Genomic DNA, 19446 nt, shown 5'->3' on the forward strand with positions numbered 1-19446 from the left:
CCATTCCCCCTGGTGTCCCATTCCCTCCAGGCCCCCTTCCCAGTCCCACATGGCTGTGGGAATTGGCTGGGGAAACCAGGCTGCGGTGAAATTGTGAAGAATCTCTTCAGTTGGGGGCTTCTGGTTAGAAGCTAGACTGTAAATTCATTATGGGTGGGGAACATATCTATTGATACTGTGCTCTCCCAAGTCCATAGTACAGTGTTCTACACACAGTAAGTGCTCAGTGAATGTGACTGAGTGAATGAATGCATGAATGAAAGTAAGCGCTCAGTAAATACAACTGAATGAGAAAGACCTTCTAAGATAAACTCAAAAAAAGAGTATTCAGGAGGGGGATTGAGGTACTAAACCCATGCCAGGGTGCAGAGAGGGTCTTGAAGGGCAGACCTGCTGCTTCCAGGCGAGGGTTAAATGGATGACCTGTCTCACAGGTGCCACCATTCTGAGGTTCTACCCACTAGATGACTTGCATTGCACTCAGCAAGTGGAATCCACTGCTTTTTCTGAGGGAGCCCGACCAGGCGAGAAGGTAAGCAGACACCATCGTCTATCACTCAGTTGCGTGGGTCCAAACCCCCATTCCACCCCTGAGCCCCAGGGCAGGTGACCCCCAGACAGATGGGGCCTTGGGAATCAACAGACAGGAGCCTGAAAATTTGCCTTGTTTTTTCTCAGGCAACCTTGCCTACCACACAGTACGAACTTTGCTTAGAAGCAAGGGGAAGTTTGTTCTGTTTTGACTTAAATCTCTACAGTCTTTTTCAAGTCGCGAAAGATGGGTCTAGAGGCATCTGAGCCAAGGGCACAAAATCCTGAAGGAATCTCTTTGCAAGCTCTCTCCGATAAATGACGTCTCCAATCTTGTCCCAGTCTGGGAAGTTTTGGGGCTTGGATCTGTGACCTTTGGACATCTGATGTTTGCCCCAATCCAACAGCATTTTATGTATATATCTTTAAATTATACTAAATTACTTAATTTTTCATATTAATGTCTGGCTCTCCCTCAGGACTGTAAGATTATTATGGGAAGGGAATGTTTGTGCTAATTCTCTTGTACTCACCCAAGTGCCTAATATGTTGCTCTGTCCATAGAGGTGCTTAATAAATGCCACTGATTATTTGATTTTGAACTGGGGTTTCAAATTAAGGTCTTACTGGTGATTGGCTTTTATCATGAACCAAAACCGTAAACTCACTGTAGGCAGGGAATGTTTCTACCAACTCTGTTATATTGTACTCTCCCAAGTGTTCAGTACAGTGCTCTGCACACGGTTAGGGCTCAATAAATGCCACTGAATGATTGATGACCTTTCACAGAGACATGGCTCTAGCTTAAGACCTTTTGTCTTTGGTGGAACTTGCATGAAACAATCCCTCTGTTTAGGACCAAAGCAAACTCTTGAAAGTAATATGATTTAATCCCCATTTAACAGATGAGGAAACTGAGGACCAGAGACATGAAGCAGCTAGCCTAAGGTCACCCAGCAGACAAGTGGCAGAGCCAGGATTGGGACCCAGGTCTTCTGATGCCCAGGCCAAGGTTCTTTCTCCTAGACCACGCCTGCTTCTCTATGGAAGTGTAAAGACTTAGCTGAGCCCTTCAGAGAGAAGGAATGGGGAGGAAGTAGAAGAGACAGCTTGTGGGGATGGAGACCCTCAGCTATTATGAAGGGGAGAGGTTTGCGAACTGTGTGAGCTGTGTGCCTGTGTGCAGAACACAGGGAGACCTTGTGTTATGGACCCTTGAAGGACAGCGGGCACAAGGAAGGATCAGAGAGGATCCGTGGGGTTTGGAGCCGGGCAGCCGGGAGTTTGAAGGAGCCAAGGCTCCCACCCCTGAAGGGGGAGAAGGATACGAGGCTCGGAATATGACAGGGAAATATCGAGAGTCCCGAAGGTGGGAGGTTGAGGAGAGGTGTGAAGTAGATTCAGGGGAAGCCTGTGTAAATTGGATAGGGGCTAGGGAGAGGGGCTGGAAGAGAAGGTCCTGGTGCCACAGGAGCCGGAGGAGCACCTGCTCTGCGAGCTGCTTCTGGTGAGCCCCCAATGGGGTAGGGAGCTAGTCACCCACGACCTCTACGTCTTCACAAAGAAGCCTGGGGTTCACCTGGTTGAGGGGGGAATGGGAGAATTGGAGGGCCTGTACGACCCAGCGGAGGCTGCCTGGGGTCCACACACCCCTAAAATGATTCTGGGAGCTTTTGGGGACTGGATTTATCAATCAATCAGTGGTGTTTATTGAGCGCTTCCTATGTGCAGAGTACTGTACTAAGCTTGGGAGAGTACAATCTAGCAGAATTAGCAGACGTGTCCTGACCATAATCAGCTTAAAGTATAGAGATTTAGGGCTGAGAACCACTGGTTCCCCGAAGGGGGAGTGAGGTCCAAGACCTGGGGCCATAAGCAACTCCGCTCCGCTCCGTTGCCAGTGGAGGATGGATCATTGGCCTCCCGGTGGCTTTTCATTCATGCATTCATTCAATTTTATGGAGCGATTACTATGTGCACAGCCCTGTATTAAGTGCCTGGGAGAGTACAATACAACAGAATTAGCAGACACATTCCCTGCCCCAGTTTATGTGCATAAATTACAGGTATGTGAATGGGGGCTCAGCACCTATTCTCTTTCCTAATTGGACTGTGAGCCTCCTGTGGGGCCTGAATATGTAGTAGGTACCTTAGTGCTTAGGACAGTGCTTGCACCGCACTTCGAATTATTATTCTTAATAAAACATCTACACTCCTCCCAGTCTGATGGAACAGCAAGTGACCAGAGTCTGTGTGTGCTGTTTCCCAGGACTGATTGTGTTTTTCCGAGTTGTTACCGATTTGTACATTCCAAGCGCTTAGTACAGTGCTCTGCACATAGTAAGCGCTCAATAAATACTATTGAATGAATGAATGAGTCGTTCTGAGGGTGAACTTTGTGATATCGCTGACGGCTCAGTCTGGGGAGGGTTGCTCACGGTGCCTCGATCGGCATTTGCGGCCCTCAGCTCCCGGGGCATTTCTGTGGAAGAGGCCACGTCTGTCTGTCCAAGTTGGCTATTTCCCCCAGGAGGATGTGAGGGTACCCAACTACTGGACCGTTCTGATACAGGAAATATTATTTAAGACAAGGAGAAGTGATTCATACCTCTCCACAGATTTCCAGACTGTGAACTCCTTTTAGACTGTAAGCTCTTCCCTCTAGACATAAGTTCCTCCTTCTAGACCTCAGTTCCTCCTTCTAGACGTAAGCTCATTCTTCTGCATGGTAAGTTCCTCCCTCTAGATGGTAAACGCATCCCTCTAGACCTTAAACTCCTCCCTCTAGACCTTGAACTCCTCCCTCTGGACTGTAGATTCCATCCTCTAGGCTGCACATCATTCCTTCTAGATCATAAAATTCTCTTTCAAGATGTAAGTCCTTCCCTCTAGACTGAAAGCTTCTCCCTCTAGGCCTTAAGCTCCTCCCTCAGGCTGTAAACTCATTCATTCATTCAGTCATATTTATTGAGCGCTTACTGTGTGCAAAACACTGTTGTGTGTGCCTGGGAGAGTACACTATAACAACAGACCCATTCATGCCAACCATGGGCTCGGTCTAGAGGGGAAGACCAACATTAATATGAATAAATAATTTATAATAGTTTTTTTTATAGATGAGTACATGAGTGACACATAGTGTGTACAGACACATAGTGAACCCTTAATGACTATCCTAAGGAATTCATGAATGCTCTGACTCCTCCCCTTCTCTTTCCTCAGGCTACTCGGGGCCTAGAGTTGGTCTGTCTCCAGAGACGTCGTGAAGGTCGGAGTCGAGTGTCACGTCTTTGAGCCTCGTGCTCAGAATTCAGATAGGACGCGGGCTTTGAGGGGCTTAGGCAGGTGAGAGGCGGTCTTCCCTTGGGCATTCTGTGAGGTAGGGGGTAGGGAAATGCTCAGGGACTCGATGCTCTGCCTTTTGCTGAGTACTACTAAAGTCAGGGGCCTTGGATTTACTACCGTTAATGGACAGAGCCTGGTGGTCCTCTACTGGTGTTAGCTTTAATGGTGGCCCTTTGCTCATGGGGAGAGTCTACTGGTTTTCTACTGGTTTGGGCCTTTAAGGTGGCCCTCGGCTCCTGAAGAGAGCCTGGAGGTCCTCTACTGGTGTTAGTCTTGATGGTGGCCCTCCACTCATGAAGGGAGACTGACAATCCGCTGCTGGTGTTGGCCTTAACAATGGTTCTCTGCTAATGGAGAGAAACTGGTGGTCTGCAGCTGGTGTTAGCTTTCATGGTGACCCTCCATTCATGGAGAGAGCCTGGTGGTCATCTACTGGGGCTAATGGGGGTTCTCTTCTCACCAAGAGATCCAAGTGGTCCTCTCCTGGCGATAACTTGAAGGCTGGCTCATGGAGACAGCCTACTGACTCTCTACTGTTGTTAGCCCTAACGGTGGCCCTTGGCTCATGAGGACGGGTTAGTGTTCATCTACTGTTGTTAGCCTTAGTGTTGGCCTAACATTCGTGGAGGGAGTCTGGTGGTTCTCCACTGGTGTTAGCCTTAATGGTGGTCCTCTTTTCATGGGGAGAATCTTTCAACCTTTTACTGGTTTGAGTTTTTAGGGTGGTCCACTGCTAATAAAGAGACAACTAGGTGGTCTTCTATTGACTTTACCCTTGGTGGCTGTCCACTCATGGACAGAGAGCCAGTTGAGAACAGAGATGATGTCTACCTACTCTACTGTACTCTCCTAAGTGCTCATTACAGTGCTCTGTATGCGGTAAAAGCTCGGTCGATACCACTGCTTGATACTAGCGATAGTCCTAATGATGATCTTCTACTGATGGAGGGAATGAGTTAGGATTAATAGCCTTCAATATGTCCATTTTCTACACTTCAGAGAACGCTGGCACTGGGGAGAATGAAGTTGGCTAGTCCCTGATTTAGTAGTTGTTGTAGTTGAGTTTTTGCGGAGAGTTGGTACTGCCCAGAGAAGTTGGTGGGTGGGAGACCCTGGGGTGGAGGAAATCAGATGGGGACATCAGGAGGTGGGGAAGTGGAGAGGCAGGGAGAGATGGAACCAGGGCAAATTCCAACAACTGAAGAAGCAGTGTGGCCCAGTGGCTAGGTAACAGACTTGGCACTTGCCAGCTGTGTGACTTTGGGCAAGTCACTTAACTTCTCGGTGCCTCAGTTCCCTCATCTGTAAAATGGGGATTAAGACTGTGAGCCCCACGTGGGACAACCTGATTCCCCTGTGTCTACCCCAGCGCTTAGAACAGTGCTCGGCACATAGTAAGCGCTTAACAAATACCAACATTATTATTATTATTATTATTACTTGGGAGTCAGAGGGCCCTGAGTTCTAATCCCTACTCTGCCACTTATCTCCTGCAGGATCTTGGACAAGTCATTTCACTTCTCTGGTCTTCAGTTACTTAATCTGTAAAATGTAGATTGAAATGGGAGGCCCCTGTGGGACATGAATTGTGCCCAACCTGATTAAATTGTATCTACCCTGGGGCTTAGTACCATGCCTGGCATATAATAAGTGCTTAACAAATACCATCCAAATAAAACAAACAAAACCTAAAGCAGTTTAAGAAAAACAAACAGTCAGGCCAACTCCCTCAGGCCTCTTGGTTTCTGTCTCATCCTCTCTGGCACTGCCCTCTGATTTCCCAGTATTTTCTTTTCTCTGCTCTGCCCACTCGATAAGTATCATTGATTGACAGAGTCTCTTCCCAGCCTATCATTTTTTATGGTACTTGTCAAGTGCTTACTAGATGCAAAGCACAGTTTTAAGGGCTGGGTTAGATATGAGTTAATTCATTCATTCATTAGTATTTATTGAGCGCTTACTATGTGCAGAGCACTATACTAAGCGCTTGGAATGTACCATTCGGCAACAGATAGAGACAATCCCTGCCCAACAATGGGCTCACATTCTAAATGGGGGAGACAGAAAACAAAACAAGTAGTCAGGCATCAGTACCATCAAGATAAATAGAAGCATAGATATAAATACATCATAAATAAAATATAATAAAATATACAAATATGCACAAGTGCTGTGGGGAGGGAAAGGGGGAAAAACAGAGGGAGGGAATAGGGGAATGAGGAGGGGCAGAGGGAAAGGGAGGGTTCAGTCTGGTAAGGCCTCCTGAAAGAGATGAGCTCTCAATAGGGCTTTGAAGAGGGGAAGAGAGTTAGTTTGTTGGATGTGAGGAGGGAGGACATTCCAGGTCAGTGGTAGGACATGGGCCAGAGGTCGACGGGACAGACGAGAATGAGGCACTGTGAAGAGGTTAGCGGCAGAGGAGGGGAGTGTACCGGTTGGGCTGTAAAAGGTGAGAAGGGAGGTGAGGTAGAAGGGGGCAAGGTGATGGACAGCTTTGAAGCCAAGAGTGAGGCGTCTTTGTTTCGTGCGGAGGTTGATAGGCAACCACTGGAGGTTTTTGAGGAGGGGAGTGACATGCTCAGAGCATTTCTGTAGGAAGATGGTCCGGGCAGTGGAATGAAGAATAGACTGGAGCAGGGAGAGACAGGAGGAAGGGAGATCAGAGAGGAGGCTGACACGATAATCCAGTCGGGATATTATGAAAGCTTGTACCAGCATGACAGCCATTTGGATGGAGAGGAAAGGGCGGATCTTGGCAATATTGTAAAGATGAGACCGGAAGGTGTTGGTGACAGATTGGATGTATGGAGTGAATGAGAGAGCAGAGTCAAGGATGACACCAAAGTTGCGGGCCTGTGAGACGGGAAGCATGGTCGTGCCGTCCACAGTGACGGGGAAGTCAGGGAGAGGACAGGGTTTGGGAGGGAAGATCAGGAGCTCAGTCTTGGACATGATGAGTTTTAGGTGGCGGGCAGATTCCAGGTGGAGGTGTCCTGGAAGCAGGAGGAGATAGGAGACTGGAGGGAGGAGGAGAGAAAGGGGAGGAGGTGTAGATTTGGGTGTCATCTGCATAGAGATGATAGTTGAAGCCTGGAATTGTACCACAGGGGACTCACAGTTTAAGTTGGTGGAAAGTAGGATTTATTCCCCATTTTTCAGATGAAGTAACTGAGGTCCAGAGGAGAGAAGGGTTTTGCAGACACGTAACAAAGCCGGGTTTATAACCCAGGTCCTTGTAACTCCCAGGCCCAGGCTCTTTCTAATAGGGCATGCTGTTTCTGTCCAGCCCTGTCCTTCTGGCTCTGCTTTTGAACTGTTTCCAGCTGGCTCTGGGTCTCTTCCCTTTGGTTCTGATTCTTTTGGTCTTGACTGTCCCATCTAGGGTCTGCTCGTCCTTCTCTCTCTGTCTCTCTTTCTCTCTGGCACCGTCTCTATCCGTCTGTCTGTCTCTCTTTATCTCTCTCTGGCTTCTATCCAGCAGCGTGATCTGGCGGCCAGAGCACAGGTCTTCATTCCTTCACAACCACGAGCGCTATCCCGATGTTTGACAGACCTCAGGTGCTGATTTTGCTTTGAAGGTGATCTTATCGCAATATATTCTTTGTAATTATTTGGCAAACATGTCTGAGCATCTTCCTTTGAGGAGTCCCCAAAGTGCTGCGTACAAACTGCAGTTTCTCTTTGAATCTTCAATCAGCCGTATTTATTGAGCACTTACCGGAAGTAGAGCACTGGACTAATTGCTTGGGAGGGTACAATATAATGGAGTTGATAGACACATTTACTTCCCGCAATGAGCTCACAATCTAGAGATTTTCTCTGAAAGGTGCAATAAAAGAATATCAGCAAAGTTGGCAAATCCCTTTCCATGCCTTCGCCTGGTTCTCTCATTAGCCACATAGCAGAATGACTGATCTCTCGCCTGGTTCTCTCATTAGCCACAAAGCAGAATGACTGATCTCTGTCCCACAGTGCCTTTGGCAGGATGTCTGTGGTCATTAATTTGGAAACAGCATGGCCTTTTGGATAGGGCACGGTCCTGAGAGTCAGAAGGACCTGGGTTCTCATCCTGTCCCTGTCACATGTCTGCTGGCTCACCACGGGCAAGTCACTTGACTTCTCTTTGCTTCGGTTACCGCCTCTGAAAAATGGCCCTTAAGAGTCTGAGCCCCATGTGGGATAGGGACAATGTCCAACATCATTAGCTTGTATCCTTCTCTATGCTTTGTACAGTGCCTGGAACATAGTGAGGGCTTAGCGAGGACCATTTAAAAAAAGTGACATAAAGGATGTTTGGCTGGGCAGGGGTTGGGGAAGAACAGGGAGTTTTAGTTCCAGAAAGAGAAGAGGAGAACCCTGGGTATCGTTCTCCTCACACGTTCCACGTGTTTGTGTGGCTCTCGATAGAACACTGTCATTTTTAAGCATTTATGTCACGCACGAAATCATGCCTAGTTAGGTAATTAGTATAAATACAGGCAATCACATCAAAATCCTGTAATTACATAAACACTAAGTGCGACTGCATAATTGTGTGGTGTTCTAGCCTGGAAAAACTTATTGAACTCATGGAATTAACCAAAAAAAAAAAATTTGGAGTCTTATATCTGACACATAGAGTTGAAATAGCCAAAGTCCTCGATTTAGCTTTCTGTTGCTACCCGGATTGTTTCCGATCCCTTTCGGTGTCAGAGTGAGGGTTTTTCGAGAGAGACCCAAAGCGTGCTCGGGGGAGAGATCTCCCTCCATTCTGAGAGCCGGACTCCCGAAAGCACGGTGCCCACCTGACCTCTGACCTCCAGCCCCTTAGAGTGTTTTGATGGGATGAAGCATCCATTTATTCCTTAGGGCTCATTCTGGAGGGTCACTTTTTCCTCATCTGCCTGACCTCCAAGATGTCCTAAAAGGAAACATTGCCTTTTAATTTAATTAAATTACCTACCTCTGGGCTGAAACACCCTCCCTCCTCAAACCTGCCAGACAATGACTCTCCCCTCCTTCAGAGTCTTACTGAAGGCACATCTCTTCCAGGAGACCTTCCCAGACTAAGCCCTACTTTTCCTCATCTGCCACTCTCATCTGCGTAGCCCTGACTTATTCGCTTTGCTCTTACTGCCCTCTCTGCCCCAGAGCACTTAGGTAAATATATGTAATTTTATTTATTTATAGGGATGTCTGTTTATTTGTATTGAAGTTTCTCTCCCCCGTCTAGACTGAGAGCTCGTTGGGGTAGGGATTGTCACTCTTTATTGCTGTATTATACTTCCCCAAGCGCTTAGTACAGTGCTGTGCACACACTCAGTGCTCAATAAATGTGATCGAATGAGTGAATGAATGACAGGGACTGTGTCCATCCTGATTAGCGTCTATCAATCCCGGCGCTTAGTACGGTGTCTGGCACGTAGTAAGCGCATAAAAAAAAAGGACTGGGCTAGATAGAAGTTTAATCAGGTCAGACGCTCTTCAGTGAAGCTTCTGCCTTTAGGATTATGAGACTCGACCTGTAAATGAGCTACACAATTATAATCAGCCACCTGCATTGTGGAGCTCAGCCTGGGCCAGTACAGAGGGCCTGGGGGTCTTGGATTTGTGGGATGAGTCACACGTCCCCCAGTAGCGATGATGAGGGGACATGGTCTCAGGGTGACCTAGTGGCTAGAGCCCGGGCCTGGGATTCAGAAGGTCATGGCTTCCAATCCCGGCTCTGCCACTTGTCTGCTGGGTGACCTTGGGCAAGCTGATGTACTTCTCTGGGCCTCAGTTACCTCATCTGTAAAATGGGGATTGATTGTGAGCCTCACGTGGGACAGGGACTGTGTCCAACCCATTTCGCTTGTATCTGCCCAGCACTTCATACAGTGCCTGGCACATAGTAAGTGCTTCACAAATACCATAATTATCCCCAGACTAAGCCCCCCCCTTTCCTCAGCTTCCCTTCCATTCCACGTCGCCTCGACTCACTCCATTTACTCTTCCCCCCACTTCCACAGCACTTGTTTATATGTATATATCTATAATTCTGTTTACTGTTTCTATGTACATATATATCTGATGCCTGTTTACTTGTTTCTATGTATATATATATATCTGTAATTCTATATATATTGATGTCTGTTTACTTGTTTAGATGTCTTTCTTCCCCCTTCTAGACTGTAAGCCTGTGTGGGCAGGGATTGTGTCTCTTTATTGCGGAACTGTCCTTTACAAGTGCTTAGTACAGTTTTCTGCCCAGAGTAAGCACTCAATAAATATGATTGAATGAATGGTCTGATTGATGGATCATCTGCTTCCAGGGAAGGACTCTGGGCAGAGCAGAATTGTTTCCTGTTAGCCAGTCAGTCAGTCTTATTTATGGAGCACTAATTGTGTACAAAGCACTGTACTAAGCACTCAGAAGAGTACAATATAACAGTAATTAGACATATTCCCTTCCCACAACAAACTTAGAGTCTAGAAGGAGAGATATTAATATAAAGAAATAGAAGCAGCGTGGCTCAGTGGCAAGAGACCGGGCTTGGGAGCCAGAGCTCATGGGTTCGAATGCCGGCTCTGCCACTTGGCAGCTGTGTGACTGTGGGCAAGTCACTTAACTTCTCTGTGCCTCAGTTACCTCATCTGTAAAATGGGGATTAACTGTGAGCCTCAAGTAATAATGTAATAATAATAATGTTGGTATTTGTTAAGCGCTTACTATGTGCCGAGCACTGTTCTAAGCGCTGGGGTAGACACAGGGGAATCAGGTTGTCCCACGTGGGGCTCACAGTCTTAATCCCCATTTTACAGATGAGGGAACTGAGGCACAGAGAAGTTAAGCGACTTGCCCAAAGTCACACAGCAGACAAGTGGCCGAGCCGGGATTCGAACCCATGAACTCTGACTCCAAAGCCCGTGCTCTTTCCACTGAGCCATGCTGCTTCTCAAGTGGGACAACCTGACTACCCTGTATGTACCCCAGCGCTTAGAACAGTGCTCTGCACAAAGTAAGTGATTAAAAAATACCAACATTATTATTATTATAACAGATATATACGTAAGTGCTATGGGCCTGGGAAGGGGGAAGAGCAAAGGAAGCAAGTCAGGGTGACGCAGAAAGTAGTCGGAGAAAAGAGTGGGTCAGTCCAGGAGTGATTCGGAGGTGTCGGATGGTCTGTGCTGGGCCAGTCGAGTCGGAGTTGGAGAGGGGAGAGTCAGGGGTGTCTGGGGAGTGTGTGTTGGGGGTCTCAAGGAGGAGTCACGGAGGGAAAGGGGAGTTAGAAGCACCAGCTGGTCTGGTCTGGGTCACTGTGGGGAGAGACCGGGATGGATAGAGAAGAGTCGGGGTCTTGGGTGGTCCGCGCTGAGTCACTGGGGAACAGGCAACGATGGAGGGGGGAACGTCAAGGGTGTCGTGGCGGGTCACTTAGGAGAGAGTCAGTGATGGAGAGGGGAGGGTCACGGATGGAGAGGGAAGAATTGAGGGTGTGAAGTGGTCCGTGCTGGGTGTCTGAGGTAGAGTCAGGGGTGTAGGATGGTCAGTGTTGGGTCACTGCTGGAGAGTCGGGGGCGGGGGGGGGGGTAATAGGGGTCCCTACCTAGCCACTGGAAGGAGAAGCAGTGAAGAAGAGGAAATATTCAATGAAGGAGAGGGGAGAGTAGGATGTCAATGCACTCAGGGGATGCAGAGCACTGTGATGGGCACCCCCGGATGTAGGTTGTTGTGCTGGGTGCCTAGTAAGTGCAGAGCATTTGCTGAGCATTTGGGTTCCTTGCCCTTGATGAGCTTACAATCTAACGGCCATGCAGAGAGTTCGATCTGGCGTTTATCCCGATTTGACAAAGACTAGCCTATAGTTCACATTTTTCTTCCATAATAATAATAATATCCATGTATTTGTTAAGCCCTTACTAAGTGCCAAGCACTTTTTAAAAACATAATTAAGTGCTCACCATGTGCCACGCACTGTACTAAGCGCTGGGGTAGGTACACAGTCCATGTCCCACATGGGGCTCACAGTCTTAATTCCCATGTTACAGTTGAGGCCTCTGTATTAAGCGCTGGGGTAGATGCAAGTTAATCAGGTCCTACACAGGGCTCACAGTTTAGGTAGGAGAGACAACATGTATTGAATCCCCATTTTACAGATGAGGAAACTGAGGCACAGAGAAGTCAAATGACTTGTCGAGATCACACAGCAAGTAACTTGCGGAGTCAGACCCAATCAGTCAGTTATATCTGAGTGCTTACAATATGCAGAGCACTCTACTATGTGCTTGGATTACAACCCAGGTCCTCTGACTACCAGGTCTGTAACCTTTCCACTAGGCTCCACTGCTAATTTATGAGGGAGAGAACCAGAGAAAAGACCAGTCCTTGGCTGTGAACATGAGGGAGTGAAATCATGGCCGGGATATCTAGGGGGAACGACACAATATTGGAAACTAGACTTCAGGCCTGACAACTCTCGTGGATTTACCTCCTCTAGACTGTAAACTTGTATGGCAGAGAATCTATCTGTTGTTATATTGTACTCCAGGCACTGTTTTAAGCTTCGGGGTAGATTCAAGTTAATCAGATGGGACATGGGGCTCACAATCTTAATCCCCATTTTCCAGATGAGGTAACTGAGGCTAAGAAATTGTGACTTGCCCAAGGTCACCCAACTGTCATGTGGCAGAGATGAGATTAGAATGCCTGTCCTTCTGACACCCAGGACCGGGCTCTAAGCCAGTATTTCCATGGACTGACGGAACTCCTCTCTGGGCCTAGGCTAATTTCTGGAATAGAGTAATTAGTTTGGTTAATAATAGTTTTGGTGTTCGTGGCATGTGCTGAACTGGGGTAGAGAGGAAATAATTTAGGTCCCACATGGGGCTCACGGTCCAAAACAGGTGTCAAATCCCCATTTTGCAGATGAGGGATCTGAGGTGCAGAGAAATGAAGTGACTTGCCCCAGGTCACACAGCAGACAAGAAGCAGAGTGAAGATTAGAACCCAAGTCCTCTGACTCTCAGGTTTATGCTCTGCTCACCGTAAGCCCTCAATAAATATAATTGATTGATGGGTTGCTCTTTCCACTAGGCCACACCCTTTCTCCCATATACTGGTTAAAAATCAATCAGTCAATGGTATTGAATGCTTACTATGTGCAGTGCACTGTACTAAGCAATTGGGAGAGTATAATGGAATTAGCAAACAGGTTCCCTGCCCATAAGGAGCTTATAGTCTGGAGTCTAAAAAACCAGTTTTTTGATTTTCCTATTTCCACTTTTTAGAACTTCAATATTTTGGGCCTTACAAATGTGACGAGTGTGAGGTAGGGGAGAGAAATTAAAAGGTTTGCCAGTGGGAACTGGGATTTTGAAGTTTTTCTGCTGCTTGGTTTGTTCCCCAGCAGGATAGAGCCCGGGCCTGGGTGTCAGGAGGACCTGGGTTCTAATCCTAGCTCTGCCACTTGTCTGTAATTTATTCATTTACATGAATGTCTGTCTCCCTCTCTAGACTCTAAGTTCGTTGTGGGCAGGGAATGTATCTGTTATATTGTTCTAGTGTACTCTCCCAAGTGCTTAGTACAGTGTTCTGCACATATTGAGAGCTCAGTAAATATGATTAGCTGACTGTGGGGCACATTAGGCAAGTCAGTTCACTTCTCTGGGCCTCAGTGACCTCATCTGTAAAATGGGGATTAAGACTGTGAGCCCCATGGGGGGACAGGGACTGTGTCCAATCTGATTACCCTATATGCACCCAAGCGTTTAGAACAGTGCCTGGCCCATAGTAAATGCTTAACAAATACCATTCGTTCAATTATTAAGTTCTTCTTGTGTGCAGAGTGCAGTACTAAGTGCTTGGGAGAGTACAACATAACAAGTGCTTAACAAATAACATTAAAAAAGAAAACCATAAAAAAAATGAGAAGGAGCCTATTCCAGTGTGGGGAAAATTCAGGCCTTAAAATTTTTTTATATATTATATACACACATATATAATACATGTATATTTTATATTTATATTATATATACACATATATACATACATATATACACATATGTACGTATATATATACACATACATATATATACACATGTTCCATGGCAGAAAATCTAGGCTGGTTAAAAAAACAAAAAAACATAGAAAAAGAAGGAGCGTGTTCCAGTCAGGAAAAAATCCAGAATTGTCCAAAAAAAAAAAAGAATAATAATTAAAAAAAAGGATCTTGTTTCGGTGCTGGGAAAATCCAGGACCGTTAAAAACAAAAAAACATACAAACCAACAAAAATAAGAAGAAGAAGAAGAGGAGCAGGAGCCCTTTCCAGTGCCGAGAAAATCCAAGCCGGTCAAAAAGAAAAATAACATGAAAAACAAGGAGGAGTCTGTTCTAGTGTCGAGAAAATCCAGGCCGGTCCAAAAATAAAAAGAAACTACTACGTGAAAAAGGAGAAGGAGCCCGTTCCAGTGCTGGGGAAATCCAGGCCGGTCCAAAACAATTTTTTTTTTAAAGGAGAAGGAGCCCGTTCCAGCGGCGGAGGTGATCCAGGCCGTGGTTTCCCTGTCGCCCGGTCGGCACTTTGGTCTTCTTCTGCCCCGCCCACAAGTAGCGAGGCCACGCCCACAACCTCGAGGCCACGCCCCCCCCCAGCTCCGCTCCGCCCCCTATCGGGGGCTTCCGGGAGCGGCGGCGGCCGAGCAGGAGCAGGACCGGCCCTGTCGTGTCCAGCCGATGGAGGTGCCCGCAGCAGGTGAGCGGAGACGGGGAGCCCCCCCCCGTGCCTGGCATCCCTCCTCGGGGGTCCCCTAGGCTCCTGGGGATGCCCCTGCCCGGGCACAGCAGGAAGAGCAACTGCCAGGGGGGGCGAAGGTGGAGTTTTGCTACCATCCATTCATTCAGTCGCATTTATGGAGCGCTTACTAGGCGCAGAGCATTGGTTCAGTAGTATTTATGGAGCGCTTGCTATGTGCAGAGCACTGGACTAAGAGCTTGGAGTGGACAGTTAGGCAGCAGAGGCAATCCCTGCCCAACAACGGGCTCACAGTCTAGAAGGGGGGAGTCTGGCGTCCATATCATCGAGATAAATGGAATCACAGATATATGCACATCATTAACAAAATGAATAGATAATAATATGGACAGATATGCACAAGGGCTGTGGGGAGGGGAAGGGAGAAGGAATGGGGAGGGGAGGAGGAGAAGAGGGAGAGGGAGGGCTCAGTCTGGGAAGGCCTCCTGGAGGAGGTGAGCTCTCGGTAGGGCTTTGAAGAGGGGAAGAGAGTTTGGCAGCGGTGGGGAGGGAGGGCGTTCCAGGCCCGAGGTAGGACGTGGGCCGGGGGTCGACGGCGGGACAGGCGCGAACGGGGGACCGTGAGGAGGTGAGCGGCCGAGAGGAGCGGAGTGTGCGGGCCGGGCCGGAGAAGGAGAGAAAGGAGGTGAGGTAGGAGGGGGCAAGGTGGTGGAGAGGTTTGAAGCCAAGAGTGAGAAGTTTCTGTTTCGTGCGAAGGTTGAGAGGCAGCCACTGGAGGATTATGAGGAGAGGAGTGACATGCCCAGAGCGTTTCTGGAGGAAGATGATCCGGGCAGCGGAAGGAGGAATAGCATGGGGTGGGGAGAGACGGGAAGAAGGGAGATCAGAGAGAAGGCTGACACGATAATCCAGCCGGGATGTTAGGAGAGCTTGTACCAACAAGGTAGCGGTTTGGATGCAGAGGAAAGGGCGGATCTTGGCTTTGTGGTGAAGGTGAGATCGGTAGGTGATGGATTGGACGTGTGGGGTGAATGAGAGAGCCGAGTCAAGAACGGCACCAAGGTTGCGGGCCTGTGAGACGGGGAGGATGGTCGTACCGTTCACTGTGACGGGGAAGTCAGGGAGAGGACAGGGTTTGGGAGGGAAGATGAGGAGCTCAGTCTTGGACATGTTGAGTTTTAGGTGGCGGGCCGACATCCAGGTGGAGACATCCTGGAGGCGGGAGGAGATAGGAGACTGGAGGGAGGGGGAGAGAGCAAGCGAGGAGATGTAGATTTGGGTGTCATCTGCATAGAGGTGATAGTTGAAGCCATGGGAGCGAATGAGTTCACCAAGGGAGTGTGTGTAGATAGAGAACAGAAGGGGGCCAAGAACTGACCCTTGAACCCCTACAGTTAGTTGGGGGGGGGGAGGAGGAGCCTGCGAAGGAGACCGAGAATGAACGGCCAGAGAGATGAGGAGAAGCAGGAGAGTACGGAGTCCGTGCAGCCAAGGTGAGATAAAGTGTGGAGGGGAAGGGGATGGTTGACAGTGTCAAAGGCAGCTGAGAGGTCGAGAAGGATTAGGGTAGAGTAGGAGTTCTTGGATTTGGCAAGAAGGAGGTCACTGGTGACCTTTGAGAGGGCAGTTTCGGTGGAGTGGAGGGGACGGAAGCCAGATTGGAGGGGGTCTAGGAGAGAGTTGGAGGAGGAAGGAGGAGTAGGAAGGAGTTAGGGGTTCTTCCAAAAATCATTACAGTACTTCTTCAGCGCTATGTGCCAACCACTGTAATAATAATAATAATAACGATGGTATTTTAAGCACTCACTTTGTGCCCAGCACTGTTCTAAGCCCTGGGGTAGATAAAAGGTCATCAGGTTGTCCCACGTGGGGCTCACAGTCTTCATCCCCATTTGCCAGATGAGGTCACTGAGGCACAGAGAAATGAACTGACTTGCCCCGTCACACAGTCGACAAGTGGTGGAGTGGGGATTTGAACCCATGACTTCTGACTCCCAAGCCCAGACGTTTTCCACTAAGTCATGCTGCTTCTCTACTGTACTAAGCGCTGGGGTAGATGCAAGCTAATTGGGTTGGATACAGTCCCTGCCCCATGTGAGGCACCAAGTCTTCAACCCCATTTTACAGATGAGGAAACTGAGGCTCAGTGAAGTGAGGCGACTTGCCCAAGGTCACACAGCAGACCAGTGGCGGAGCCAGGATTAGAACCCAGGTCCTTCTGTCTTGAAGCACTTACTATGTTCCAAGCACTGTCCCAAGCGCCGGGGTGGATTCGAGGTAGTCAGGTAAGACACAAGTCTCTGTCCCACATGGGGCTCACGGTCTTCATCCCCATTTTAAGGCTGAAGGAACTGAGGCCCAGAGTAGTGAGGTGACTTACTCAAAGTCACACAGCTGATTGGTGGCGGAGCGGAGATGAGAACCCAGGACTTCTGATTCCCGGGGCCGCTGGTGTGCCCCTTGCCCTCAGCCTCTCCCCACCAATAATTGCATAGACATACAATTCCTGCCCGGCTCCTTGTCCTCCAAAGATTGGCAACTGCCTCCTTGCCCTTACTTATTAGACACGGTGATGGGAAGACCAAAAAGGAGGCTGAAGCCTCTCGGGGGGAGACTTTTAAATCGGGGGAAAAACCTCACTTGCCTGAAATTTCTCCCTCTCGACTGTTAACTTGATGCGGGCAGGGAACGCATCTGTTATATTGTAGCTTCCCAAGCACTTAGTACAATGCTCTGCACACAGTAAGCGCTCAGTATCTTACTGAGTGAGCGCTCAGTATCGGTATCTTGTATACTGAAAGCTCCTTGTGGGCAGGGAACATGTCTGCTACTTATATTGTGCTCTCCCACGCACTTAGTACAGAGCTCTGCATATAGGAAGTGCTCAATAAATGCGATTGATAATTGAAACGATTAATAATACGATTATCAATACGATTCGTATACGATACAATACAATCGTATCGTAATACGATACGATACAATATGATACGTTAAGGGTAAGAAAGGCCCCCTTTTTTTTTTAAAGGTATTTGTTAAGCACTTACTATGTGCCAGGCTCTGTTATAAGCACTGTGTTACAGATTAATCTGGTTGATAATGATGATGTTGATCGCATTTGTTAAGTGCTTACTATGTGCCGGGCACCCTTCTCAGCATTGGGGTCGATAGAAACTAATCAGATTGGACACAGTCCCCGTCCCTCATGAGGCTCACCGTCTCAATCCACCTTTTACAGATGGGTAACTGAGGCTCAGAGTGAAGTGACGTGTCCAAAGGTCACCCACAAGGAAAGAGGTGGACATTTTGTTCAGGGCAGAGCCAGAAGCTCACCGACCAGGTGGTCGCAGAAAGGACAGTGCCATACCCGTCCAAGCTAATAGGCAGTTTCTTCCTTCACTCAATCATACTTATTGAGCACTCACTGGCAGAGCAGTGTAGTAAGCACTTGGGAGAGTACAGTAGAATAATAACTGAAACATTCCCTGCCCACAATGAGTTCAAAGCCTGGAGGGTAGCGAGCAGACATTAGCTGTCCTAGGCCCAATGAGGCAGCTCAAAATGGCGGACTTCCCCATGTCAGTCAGCCATTCATATTTATGGAACACTTGCTTTGTGCAGAGCACTGTACTAAGCGTTCGGAAGAGTGCAGTAGAACCGTAAGCGGACCCGTTCCCTGCCCACAGCGATGGTGGGCCCAGGGTGGAAGGGGCACCACGTGACCCGGCCAATCTGAGTCGGGGGAATCGGGTCTGGTCTCTCCCGTGGCGGCTGTAGGAGACGCGACCGCATCCCCCGTCATGGGCCACTACCGCATCCGACAGTTCCGGGAGGGCGACGGAGAGGCCGTGCGGGATCTCTTCTCCAGCGGAATAACGGAGCACGCCCCTGCCTCCTTCTGGCACCTGGTCACCCTTCCCCGGACTGGACTGTTCCTCCTGGCGGTGTCCCTCTCCCTGTTCGCGGCTACGGGCTCCATCCCCCTGGTCCTCGCGGCTCCGCCCGTCCTGCTGACCGCCCTCTGGGAGTTCCTGAAAAGACCCTGGCGGGACTACGTGGAGAACGCCCTTCGCACCGACCTGAAGGACATCCGCCGGTCCTACCTGGAGGCGGACGGCTGCGGCTTCTGGGTGGCGGAGTCGGCCGGACGCGTGGTGGGCCTGGTGGCTGCCCGGCCCGCGCCGGACCCGTCCGGGGGGAAGCGGATGCAGCTGCTCCGCATGTCCGTGGCGAAGGATCAGCGGGGTCGGGGCATCGCCCAGGCCCTGGTCCGGACCGTGTTGCGGTTTGCCCGGGATCGGGGCTGCGACGCCGTCCTCCTCAACACCACTTGCGTGCAGTACGCGGCCCAGAAGCTCTACGAGAGCATGGGCTTCCGAAAGATGTCCGAGGAGATCCCGTCCCTCAGCTGGAGGGTGACCGGCCTCTGCGTCTTTAAGTACAGCTATCCCCTTCTCCCGTCTCCCTGACTCCCTGTCTGATGAGACCTCTCCTCAGCAGATGGAGGAAGCGGCGATGATAGCGGCCGAAGAATATGTCTGTTTAGTCTTCTGTCCTCCTCTTCTATGCCCTTAGTCCAGTTCTCAGCACACTATTCAGCGTTTAATAAATATGCTTGAATGATAATTATAATTATGGAATTTGTGAAGCACTTGCTATTTGCCAGGCACTGTACTAAATGCTGGGGTGGATACAAGCAGATCGGGTTGGACGCAGTCTCTGACCTAGGTGGGGCTCATAGTCTTATTCTCCATTTCCCAGGTGAGTTCACTGAGGCCCAGAGAAGGGAAGTGACTTCCCCAAGGTTACACAACAGACAAGGGGCGGAGCTGGGATTAGAACCCATGACCTTTG

At 48.9% G+C, this 19446-nt stretch overlaps 1 protein-coding gene across 2 annotated transcripts; it reads left to right on the forward strand.

The window, feature by feature from the left end:
• Positions 1–250: 250 nt before the first annotated feature.
• Positions 251–19224, forward strand: LOC100083900 (probable N-acetyltransferase CML1). Of its 2 annotated transcripts, XM_029062001.2 has the most exons (3): positions 251–532; positions 14355–14592; positions 18370–19224. In XM_029062001.2, the coding sequence occupies exons 1-3, from the start codon at positions 356–358 to the stop codon at positions 19059–19061; spliced, it is 1107 nt and encodes a 368-aa protein (XP_028917834.1). In that variant the 5' UTR covers positions 251–355; the 3' UTR covers positions 19062–19224. The 2 variants fall into 2 exon arrangements, with proteins under 2 accessions (XP_028917834.1, XP_001514456.1); XM_001514406.3 differs by lacking the exons at positions 251–532; positions 14355–14592 and adding an exon at positions 16837–16877.
• Positions 19225–19446: the final 222 nt, after the last annotated feature.

This window comes from Ornithorhynchus anatinus, chromosome 4 (assembly GCF_004115215.2).
Source record: "Ornithorhynchus anatinus isolate Pmale09 chromosome 4, mOrnAna1.pri.v4, whole genome shotgun sequence".
Lineage (NCBI taxonomy): Eukaryota > Metazoa > Chordata > Mammalia > Monotremata > Ornithorhynchidae > Ornithorhynchus > Ornithorhynchus anatinus.

What these genes read in the sequence shown, in the direction of transcription:
- LOC100083900 (XM_029062001.2), top strand. Translation starts at nt 356, where the DNA reads ATGCCAGGGTGCAGAGAGGGTCTTGAAGGGCAGACCTGCTGCTTCCAG. An exon ending in GAGCCCGACCAGGCGAGAAG is followed by an intron (nt 533 to 14,354) that starts GTAAGCAGACAC and finishes TTTTTTTTAAAG; the next exon opens with GAGAAGGAGCCCGTTCCAGC. An exon ending in GATGGAGGTGCCCGCAGCAG is followed by an intron (nt 14,593 to 18,369) that starts GTGAGCGGAGAC and finishes TGGCGGCTGTAG; the next exon opens with GAGACGCGACCGCATCCCCC.